Source organism: Vipera ursinii (assembly GCF_947247035.1).
Source record: "Vipera ursinii genome assembly, chromosome: 1".
NCBI classification, from domain to species: Eukaryota; Metazoa; Chordata; class Lepidosauria; order Squamata; family Viperidae; genus Vipera; species Vipera ursinii.
The window spans coordinates 16,582,641-16,594,312 of NC_139512.1; the positions used below are offsets into that span (position 1 = coordinate 16,582,641).

Consider the following 11,672-nt stretch of genomic DNA (forward strand, 5'->3'; position numbering starts at 1 on the left):
CCCTCCGGGAGCATGGCAGAACCCAGAAGAGTAGAAAGATTAGAGTTAGAATTAGTTAGAAAGAGCCCCCTTAGAATATGGTTTCTGACACATGGTGCCCTGGAAGAACTTCAGGGTTCCCAGAGGTGAAGTTGCTTCACAGTGTAATTATCACCATCCTGTTCTTTGAGACCTCTTCTGTCCCTTCTCCACCCACTGCCTTGATGCAAACATCAGACTGAAGCAACATGGAAGGGATCTTGCATCAGAAAAGGATAAATGCCTCAGGTCAGGCTCTTTGTGGACCAGCTTTTGTGACAGGCAGAAGCTGTGCTCTGGAATGTACTTTCTCTCCTTTCCAGATGAAGCTCAGCTTGTCTCTGTCTCAATCAGGACAACCACTGACATTCCCATCTTGAAGGAGTGCTTTGAGTTCTCCTGTGTCTTCTGGGTGTCCTTCTTTAGAAAGGGATTGATTCAGCCCAATGAATTATGGACCTCCTGATTCTACTGCTGGTGCTTCTGATGCTGCCTGTATTCCAGCCAGTCTCTGGAAAGCTTAGAACGAAGTGCCCAATGAAATTGGAGCATCAGGATGGAAAAAACCCACCAAGCTATTACAGGCCAGGAGACCATCTCATCAGTGTGGTCACCACTGCGACCTTAAGCTCAAATAAACTGTTGCCTTTCAACATGGCTCCTTCTAGTCAGCCTCTCTTGTAAGTCATTCAGGGTGAAGGAGTTGGATTCCTTCCATCTGCAGTTGTAATACTCTCCTTCCTCCCCCCTCTTCTTATTCCACTTACTGCTGTATTGCAGGACCTGCCTAAGAAGCTCAAATCCAAAGATGGAGAAACAGCGAAAAGAACTCTGGATTATTTCTTTCTCCCCATCCAGTACTGATTTTTGTTTAAAGTAACTGTTGAAAAAGTTGTAGTTTCCTTTGTCAAGCCCATTTCCATAATTTTATAAATGGTCATTGAATGGTTTAATTTTTACCTCTAGTTTTGGGTCAGTATTGGGTAAGATTCAATAGGGTTGTGGTGACAAAGAGTAAATACATGAAACAATATTCTGTTATTGCGTTCGATGGTGATGTTGATAATCTGAATATTTTTCTATAGGTGGGAACCTTCTGGTAGGTTATCTTCTGATAAGTTTAGAATTGTCCGATTCATTTTTGCCATTCACATGGCTAACAAGAATCCAGAGCTCCTGCACAATCTCACACTTGGCTACAACATCCATGACAACTCACTGAGCACACTGACCACTTCAGATGCTATGCTGGACATGCTCTCTACTGGAGAAGCCAATGTTCCCAACTACAGCTGTGGAAAGAAGGACAGTCTTTTGACTCTTCTCGATGCAGCTAGAAGGGACATTTCTATCCAGATGTCAACTTTAGTAGGCACCTACAAAGTCCCACAGGTTTGTGCGTCTGTTTCTGTATCTGGTAAAGTGAGTGTGGAGTGGTGGGTGATCAATATATCTAATTATATCTTCTCTATGGAATTCAGGAGCTGCTTTTCACCGTGGCCATTGTGGGTGTCATGGGTGGTGATTGGGATCCATACTGAGAAGGGGGCAACCATCAAAACAGCCACATTGTCTCATGACACCCTCCTCATTGCTTTGGTGGATTCTGCTGGACACTTGAATCAAATAGGATCAAAACTCATGAAGGGGACATATTTGCACCATTATGATTCAGTCTAGATTTGAATGACTTACCAGGACTAATGAAGGACCCTCAGGCACTCATGCCTAAGGCGCTAAGTACATATGTTATCACCTTGTTATACATCGAGAAGGGTATTATTAGCTGAGTTGTAATAAAGGAGAATATTTGTAGATCAGGGTTGACCTGAGGGGTCCCTTCTACTCTCTGAGCTTGCTTGTTTTCTTGCAGACGTTTCATGACCCAAACTGGGCAACATCATCAGTGTTAGTGATGAGGATGAGGATGATTAGCACTGATGATGTTACCTAGTTTGGGTCACGTCTGCAAGAAAACAAGCAAGCTCAGAGAGCACCCAGGACTGCCTCAAGTTGGGTTCCATAGGCTGTTAAGAAGACTTGTCTCCAACTCCCGTAATAATTATCTGATTATTAATAAACCAAAGTCAAAAGTTGTGATTCTTAAAAATGACATCATGTCCCTAGATGGCTCTTCAGGGGTGACCTAATAGAGCAAGGAACACCTTTGCTTATCTAGGAGAGTGGACCTTGGCTCACTCTACATCAGAGGAGCTCAGAGCAAGGACATGAGTGAATCTACTACTTAAATTTTAAAAGAATCATAGCTATCCAACTTCCTTAGCGCCATTTATTACAGTATATAATGCCAAGATTACCGTTAAGCTCTTATATGAGCTGAGATGTGAAGCTTAAGACATATATCATCACTAAAATAAGGACAATGACATCATCTGAGAAGGATTTTGGGGGTGGATAGAATAAAAGCTCTTCCACCCTCAGGGTTGATTTGGGAATTTACACAATTTGTTCTTTGTTTAAAATTGGGTTTTATAATTATTGGTATAAAATTAAGAGGTAGAAACTGATAGACTTTTAAAATTCTGTCTTTCTTAACAGACCAAAATTCAATTAAAAAGCAAGCATTTAAACGGTTCACTTGAAATCTGTATAGCTGGGTCTGATTGTGGAAAATTATAAGGGGGATACAGAAGTCTGATTTTCATTCCTTAGTTGTCTTCTTGTTCCCTTAATTTTTTTATTCTGTGTTTACATATTGTGTTCTTAATGTTCTGTGCTTTATATTCTGTATTTTTGTAGGCTTTATGACTAATCAACAATAAACTATTCTAATAAGTTCAAGAGAAGGAAGTTGGATTTATCGAAAGCTAATGTTTTGGACTTGATCTGAACCCCAATACAAGCATTCTTTGTTGTCTTTTCAGATCAGTTATGTAACTGCTTCAGAGGCTCTGAGTGATAAAACCCAGTTCCCTTTTTTCCACCAGATGCTCCCCAAAGAAGGGTTCCAGGACCCGGCAATTGTCCCTCTGCTTCTCCATTTCAGATGGACCTTGATTGGTCTCTTTGCTTCAGACACAGAGAAGGGAGAGAATTTCATGAGGACTTTCACTCCTATGCTTGTCAGGAATGGAATTTGTGTTGTAATATCACAACGAATCTCAATGACTAGAGATCCGCCATCCCTCAGAGATGCCATCTCTAAGTGGAGACAAGTCAATGTCTTTGTTCACTTCTTAGAATATATTTCCATTTCAGACAGAATCCGTCCTTTTCATTCAACACTTGAAGGCTTGCCAGGACCCGTTGAAGGGAAAGTCTGGATCACCAGAAATTTGGGAACATATACATTGAAAAAATCCAGTCTTCTCAAATACATCCACAGTATTTGGTCCTTTGGTTTTCAGGGGAAACAAAGGCCAAAAGACAATGCCTTTGAACCCTACTTATTTGTAGATGACCAGTATGAAGACCAGTATTTTCGCTGTTCTTTTTCAAATCGTGTATTTTCTGTCAAAGGGCGGAGAAGATGCACCCAGAAAGCATCACTGGAGACCCAACAGGGAAGGAACAGTTCACGGATCTCAAATAGTATCCATGTTCACAGTATCGTTAAGACTCTGGTGCATGCCCTGAATGCTGCGTATTCCTCCAGATGCAGGAGGAAAAGGAAGGAGGGCGAAGAGAGTTTGGGAACTCCAAGGCTGCAGCCGTGGCAGGTATGTGGTTCCAAAAAGGATCTGTCAAACTTAATTTCTTTTGAGGAAAGGAGAAGGAGGAAAACATTTTTAATCTCCTTGTGCTAGAAAAGGAGAAATAACTCTCCATTAATCTCAGTTCTGTTTGAGAAGAAGTCCAACAGAAAAGGAAGGGAACCATCCTGACCTAATTAGGCTACCAAAGTCCAACACTTTTGGCCAATCTAATCAACTGGGGGCTTAATATTCTATGCCATGGTAGATACATTTTGATATTAAACACTGCTATTTTTAAAAGGATGCATGCAGTTTTAAGTAAATTCCTGGATGTATGTGGTTTGTGATTAGCCTTGTAGAATTTTATCTTTATAAATTTAATGGAGACCCTGAGGCCATCTAGCCTAACCACTCTCTTTTGACTGAGTTCATTTTTCCATATCTATGAACTATGGAATAACAATCAACAGATAGCTCTTAATCTTGTGGGAAGTCTTGTGGGACTTCCGAATACAGACAGATAGCCATTTGGAACATAACACGCCAGATATCGCAGTCGTAGAGTTGATTGATATCACTATACCAGGAGATGCTATAGTCGAAGAAAAAGAACTGGGGAAAAATTGTGAAATACCGCGACCTGGCCATCGAAACTGCGTGATTACGGATGAAACGTGTAACAGTGATACCCATTGTCATCGGGGCACTGGGAACTATGTCCAAAAACTTTGCAAAATACATCAAGAAATTGCAGCTTCCTGCCATAACTCCAGCAAAGCTACAAAAAACTGCGCTACTCGGAACATCTTACATTAGATGTCGAGACTCTAGAAAGGGTAAAGAGAAGAGCAACCAAGATGATTAGGGGGCTGGAGGCTAAAACATACAGGGAACGGTTGCTGGAATTGGGTATGTGTAGTTTAATGAAGAGGGAGTCAAGCTATTCTTCAAAGCACCTGAAAGCAGGACAAGAAGCAACGGATGGAAACTAGTCAAGGAGAGAAGCAACCTAGAACTAAGGAGAAACTTCCTGACAGTTAGAACAATTAACCAGTGGAACAACCTGCCTCCAGAGGTGGTGAATGCTCCAACACTGGAGGTTTTTAAGAAGAGACTGGACAGCCATTTGCCTGGAATGGTATGGGGTTTCCTGCCTGAGCAGGGGGTTGGACTAGATGACCTCCAAGGTCCCTTCCAACTTTATATTATTATTATTATTATTATTATTATTATTATTATTATTATTATTATTATTATTATTATTATTTTAAGGAGATACCTGGTTGATACCTAGGATGCTGGCAGCAACTCATGTCAACCATTAGTGCCAGTCAATTTGAGTGTTCAGTTGACTGAGTTTCATGTAATAATAATAATAATAATAATAATAATAATAATAATAATAATAATAATAATAATAATAATAAGTTGGAAGGGACCTTGGAGGTCATCTAGTCCAACCCTTTGATCTTGGCGGATGACGAGGATGATAGGTTTCCTAGGAACAATTAGATAAGAAGAGGCAGCCAACAGGTGGATACCAGGCAAAGAAATGAAACTTTTCAGGCAGTCAAAAGTGCTTGTGGGAGATTTGTTCTTTCAGACTTGCAAGATTCTGTTAATGTAGCTTTACAATAAAGCAGAATTAGCTCATCAGGATGTGTTTTTTCTGTCGACTAGCAGAGAGAAGATTAAACTGGCTACTTTCTTCTTGACAAATCCCTGCTTTCTTATAATCACCCTGTTGTTTTCAGGGAATGTATACATAATCTCTTTGTTTGTTAATTTATTAGTGACCTGCTCAAGAACGTCCCATATAATTGATAAACTGTGACAATTATTTATTTTCTCAATCTATATTTTCTCAATATATGATTGACAAATTTGCTGAACTTTTTTTTCCCACTTTTGAAGATAGTGGTAACCCTTGTTCCCCTAGCCAAGCATATTTGCAACTTGGACAACTATTAAAGAAAGATTCAAATGTTAAAAGACCACAAGGGATAAGAAACCAAGGATTTCTACTTTTAATATCTGGGAATGAATTCGTTCCAGTTCCACCCATTTCTTGAGAAGAATGAATTTTGGAATCTTTCCAACCTTCAACTTTACTTGGATCAAAATGGAGATGTAACAGCGGATCTGGACTTTGGTTGCTTGTTGATTCTGTCCAAGGAGGATCCCATCAAACTGAAACTTGGGAGTTTTGAAAGGCAGAGAATAATGATCAAGCAAGAGCCACTTTCAAGGCTAAAGTTGCTAAACAAGGTGGGGAACATATTGGAGACTTTTCTCTGATTCCCAAAGCCCTAGAGCCCATTTCAAGTGGGCTAAGCCTAGTCATCAAGAGGGATGATTTTCAATGAGAATTGAGTGTGGGGAGCAGTACTCTTATAATTTTGTTAGATGGCTTGGGAAGCTTCAGTACTATTGGCCAGGGTGCAGTGGTGGGATTCAGCCGGTTTGCACCACTTCGGCAGATTCAGCCATGTCCAACATAAGAGACTGGGTGACTAAACTTTATGACCTAGATCATGGCCCTTTGGTGTCCTCTCTGCAATTTAGTATCCTGCTGGGCAGAAGTTTCTTTCTTCATCATTGTTTTAGTCTATTTAAACATTTTTTTTAAAAAAAATGTAATAAAATAAATATTAATAAATCCTGTAGAATAAATTTTATTATAGAATTTAATGGATAGATCATCATCTCTGAAAATCATGACTTTATGAAGGATGGAGGAATCCATATTAATATGGCCATAGGAGAAAGCCACTGGTTATCACTGAATGTTTAAATCTATTCTCAGTTCCATCACTCCAGACTTTATCAGGTAGAAAAGACCTTTATTTCAACATAATGTGCCAGAAACAAAAGGAAGGAACTAAATGAAAAATCTACCAGTAGTTGTATCTCCTACAACTCTTTGGACCAAATGAGATATCTCTCACTGTTGCAGCAACTCTGGTTAGCTTACAAAATGATAGAAAGGTTAAAAAGTTAATACAATATGATCAATATTAAGATAATTAAGTCAGTACGTAAAAACCAAGAGGATGGGCAATATGCGGGTGAGGATCTTCTCTCTACCCTGTCAGCCACCCCAAGAACAGCAGCACACTCCTATGGAGGCCTCAGGCTAGCCAGAAGAGTCAGGCTTTAAGTTTCCTCTGGAAGGCCAGGGTTGTTGGGGCCTACTTCACCTCCAATGGTAGAATATTCCAGAAGTTGTGGGCCACAGCAGAACAGGCTTTTCTGCTGGACTCCACAAACCACCATTCTTTGATAGATGAGATCCAAAGGGGTGGGACATCATATTTATTTAACTGAGGCCCAAAGATTACTTCATTAAGGTGTATGTCTACCTCCATTTTCCATGGAAGGTTAATTCTGAGATATTTACTTTGGTATTCCTTCTTTTCTGCTTAGTCTCTGCCTCAGTCCAAATGTGTGGAAAATTGTCATCCTGGATTTGTCAAGCGGGCTCGAGAAGGAGAGCCAATTTGCTGCTATGACTGCATTCATTGTCCAGAGGGGACCATCTCCATTAAGGAAGGTGGGTGACACCAAAGAAAAAGGCAGGCCTTGTGGAAATGGATTCATCCACAGCATTTTCATGGAAGTGAAAGTTAATAGGTTGAAGTTCAACCATTTTCTTGTGTTTTTTTGACTTCACGATTTCTTATCTAAGGGATGAAAAATAAAAAGACCTTGAAGGAGGGGCTGAAAACAGATGGGAGGATGTGACAGATTGCACAAGCTTCACTATTATCACAGCAAATCTCTTTTCTGGTTTTCAATTTGGAGGTGTTATTATATTTTTTTAACCTTTCTAGGAAGATCTGAATTCTTTGAAACTTGAGGAACTGTTTTAGGTCCATCTCTGGGAAGGATGATTGCAATGCATTGTCTATGGACATTTTCAATCATCCAGGTCATGGCTGTCCCAAAAGATGCTTTTTCCCCAAAAGGCAACTTTTTTTTTTCTTTTTCTTTCCCTTTTTCTTTTAAAATGTTTCACTTCTCATCTAAGAAGCTCCTTTGGTGCTAAGCAAAATGTCTCTGCCAGCAAGCTAGAATTTATAATTTAGAATCTTCTGAGTCCAGCATATGAAGAAGTGCCATGAAGTATATCTAGAAATATTAACTGATTTATTATTTACCGTTAATAATGGAGTTCCTTTGAAGATTCTGCACATTACACAGGAAATCAGTAATGTCCTAGGGCTTCCCCCAATTTAACAAACCATTAGAAATATATTTTTTTTAGAAAATAGTATTCTTTTTACGATCTTTCTGTGGAGATGGTAAGATGGTAAGAAATGCATCTTATCTCAAGATTGTATTTCTTCAAAGGTGAAAGGATATATAACAAAGAAATATTTCTCTCCCCCCCCCCAGATACAGAAAAGTGCACCAAGTGTCCGGATGATCAATATCCAAATGGGGATCAAGTCCGGTGTATACCCAAATTTATAACCTTCCTGTCTTATGAAGAAAATGTGGGCAACATCCTGGTATCATTTGCTCTGTTCTTTTCCCTAACCACAGGCTTTGTTTTACTCTTATTCATTAAATATCGGGAAACTCCCCTTGTCAAAGCCAACAACCGGGACCTCTCTTACATCCTCCTGGTCTCCCTCCTGCTATGTTTCTTGTCTAATTTTCTCTTTATTGGTCAACCAAGGAGAGTCACCTGCCTTCTCCGACAAACATTTTTCAGCATCATCTTCTCAGTTGCCATTTCTTCTCTCTTGGCCAAAACCATCATGGTGGTGCTGGCTTTCCTGGCCACAAAACCAGGGAATAGGATGAAAAGATGGTTGGGGAAGAGCTTGGCCAATTCCATCATCCTTTCTTGTTCGGCTGTCCAAATTATCATCTGCTCCATCTGGTTGGGAATTTCTCCCCCATTCCCTGATTCTGACCTCCACTCCCAGCCTGGAGAGATCATCCTGCAATGCAACGAAGGGGCTGTTGTCATGTTCTACATCACCCTCAGCTACATGGGCTTCCAGGCTGCCATCTGCTTCACAGTGGCTTTCCTGGCCAGGAATCTCCCTGGGGCCTTCAACGAAGCCAAGCTGATCACCTTCAGCATGCTGGTCTTCTGCAGTGTCTGGGTTACCTTTGTGCCCACCTACCTGAGCACCAAAGGGAAATACATGGTGGCTGTGCAGATCTTCTCCATCCTGGCCTCCAGTGCTGGTCTGCTTGGTTGCATCTTCATCCCCAAATGCTACATTATTATCCTGAGGCCAGACTTGAACTCAAAGGAGCAGCTTACGACCAGAAGAGATGTAGAAATGTGAGACAGGGGATTTTTGACTCTTAACATGTTCCTGTAGTATGAAAGGAGACTCACACGAATCTTGAGCTGCTGTGGCCTTTATTGGTTAACATTCACTTATATATGTATGTCTTAAACAATAGCTTTAGCAGTTAAACATTAACAGTTTACATGCCATCCCGAAATTGGTTGTTTTTCCTTATCTATTGCTTATCCCTTTCAATTAACACAAAGATTAATATATGATCCAGTTTCCTGCATTCCATAAGCTTATCTTTCTAATTTAAGATCTTGTTTCTTGCCTGTTATCTCAAGCCCACTCTGTACACATCCTTTGCAGTCCCTGTCTGAGGTTTGCCATCCAAAACAGGAACATACAGAATGTGTACTTCAAGATGGACTCAGGAAACATTCTACATGTCCTCTCTGTTTATTTTAAATTGAGGAAACAGAGCCTTTTGAAGATTTTGAAGCTGAATGGGATGGAGAGAAACTGGAGTAGGGCGAAATAAGGCAATGAAAGAAGGTATCCATTGAGCAAAACTACAACAACCTATACAAAATCCAATGACCAAGAGGCCATAAAAAAACAGTTGACAGAGCCAAGTCCAATCAGGAAGCCAATTAGTCAACCATTCAAAGGGGAGGGAGTATGAGTATTATCCAAAATATATGTTTGGAGTTTAGCTAATTCATCCTCAATGGTTTTATTCAAAGAATGGTAATGGACAGCACAAGCACAGTTACCCACAAGCTTACAAAATCCTCCCTGACGTTCTAACAAATAATCAATTGCAAAGCGCTGTTGAATCATGTCTTGGTTGAGTTCTTCAATTTCAGCCTGCAAATCACGCACAATGGCAGCACTGGCATTGATAGTCTTCTCCAAGCGACAAGTGAGCCCTAGAATAGAATGGCGATTTTCTTGTACTATGATGCCAGGATAAGAACCTAAGGTGATAATGCCAGTAATGGCACCAGCAATAGCACGGCCAAAGGAGGAACCTCCAGAAAGCTGTTTGTCAATGATAACATTATCCTCACACATGGGACCCATGAGATCTCGACGATGCCGGGAGGAAGAAACTGCAGGGGCAACTTGAACAGGTAGAGAAGGATAACCTATAGCAGCACACTGATAACTTTGAGGGTGCACATTTGTGGCATACTTATCAAACAAGAACCACATATTAGGATCCTTCAGCTGCCATCCAGCACAAATGGAGCCTGGATTAGAGCTATCAGTGGCATTGAACAAGGGAAAATCTTGTGGATATGATTCAAGGGCAATATTATGGCCATAAAGAGAGGTGTTAAAGGTTCCCCATAACCAATAGTAGTCAGAACAATAGGTATAGTTTCCAAGTTTATTGAGAATTTTATGAGCTTTACTTATATCCTTCCAGTTGTTAAGCCAAGTATGACCAGCATGGCAACAAAAACAACCCCCTTTTGTGAAATGGGTAAGTTTAAAATAACGCCACTGAACATTATTCAGCTGAGTAGGAGGTTTTGAAAAGATCCAAGAATTCTGAATATTCTGTAGTTGGGAGACCACAAATGCAGTGGACACTATAAGATTCGGTATAAATGCCACTTGGCCAAGGGCCATAGGCAGCTCATAATATAGCACAACCCCTGGACCATGTACAGTGAACATGTATTGAGCGTGACGCACCCATATATTGGGACTTGGGGCAACATATGTGGTATTACTATCCTCAAGGTCAGTGGTAGCTATAGCAGAAGGAAACAGCAAACAAAGGAACAATAAAATAGTGACAGAATTAGCTGTTATGATGGCAAATACAGCAGCTACCAAATTCTCCGGTGTCTGAGGCAAGGCTGCCTTATCTAATTGCTGTTGGGCTTGATAAGTAGTAGCCTTCACCTGGCCCCATGTGAGTGCACCAGCCTGTTCAGTTTTAGCTTTTGGAAGCCGAGTCTCCGTTTTCAGCTGAAGATTGAAGTTCGGAATTGGATTGGACAGACCCTGATGCCATGCCATGATATGGACGAATACAGCGAGCAGGTACCCACACAGCACGTTTAGTGTCAGGATCTTCTACTGCGCCGTAGCCATGTCCCCAGGTAATCAGTCGAGCAGGGCCTTTCCACTGCTGATCAGGGCTTTGACGATAGTGCACCAAAGGTTTCTCCAATAACTTTTCTACTTGAAAATGATAATGAACAGGGGGCTCTGAAAAAGAATCTGAGACAGTTAGATAATTCCAAGTAAATAGCATGACTCCTAAGAAATCATTAATCCTTCGAGGATGGTAAGGCCCACTTTCCCCTTTTATTTGTTTTTCAAGTAAGCCCTTAAAGGTACGATGTGCACGCTCAATGATAGCCTGGCCCTGTGAATTGTATGGTATACCATGAGTTAAAGAAACATGCCAGCGAAGGCAAAACTGTGAGAAATCCTTGCTGACATATGTAGGCCCATTGTCAGTTTTCAACTGAGCTGGATGATCCATCACAGAAAAGGCAGACAAACAATGAAAAATAACATCCGCTGAACGCTCGTGACGTGAAGCACTAACCCACAAAAAGTAAGAGTAAGTGTCAATAGAAGCATGTAAACAAATATAAGGTTTAAAGGGAGAAAACTGGGTAACATCCACTTGCCAAAGCTGATTGGCTGATGTGCCACGAGGATTAACCCCCATAGGAAAAGGAACAGCAGATTGTTGACAAGCAGGACAAGA

The 11,672-nt window shown here is 40.7% G+C and overlaps 1 protein-coding gene across 1 annotated transcript; it reads left to right on the forward strand.

The window, feature by feature from the left end:
* Nucleotides 1–311: 311 nt before the first annotated feature.
* Nucleotides 312–8,983, forward strand: LOC310632383 (vomeronasal type-2 receptor 26-like; the record flags this gene model as incomplete). Its single annotated transcript, XM_083349584.1, has 6 exons — nucleotides 312–698; nucleotides 1,104–1,410; nucleotides 2,904–3,698; nucleotides 5,730–5,942; nucleotides 7,101–7,227; nucleotides 8,073–8,983. Exons 1-6 carry the CDS (start codon nucleotides 472–474, stop codon nucleotides 8,981–8,983), a joined length of 2,580 nt encoding a protein of 859 aa, XP_083205710.1. The 5' UTR covers nucleotides 312–471.
* Nucleotides 8,984–11,672: the final 2,689 nt, after the last annotated feature.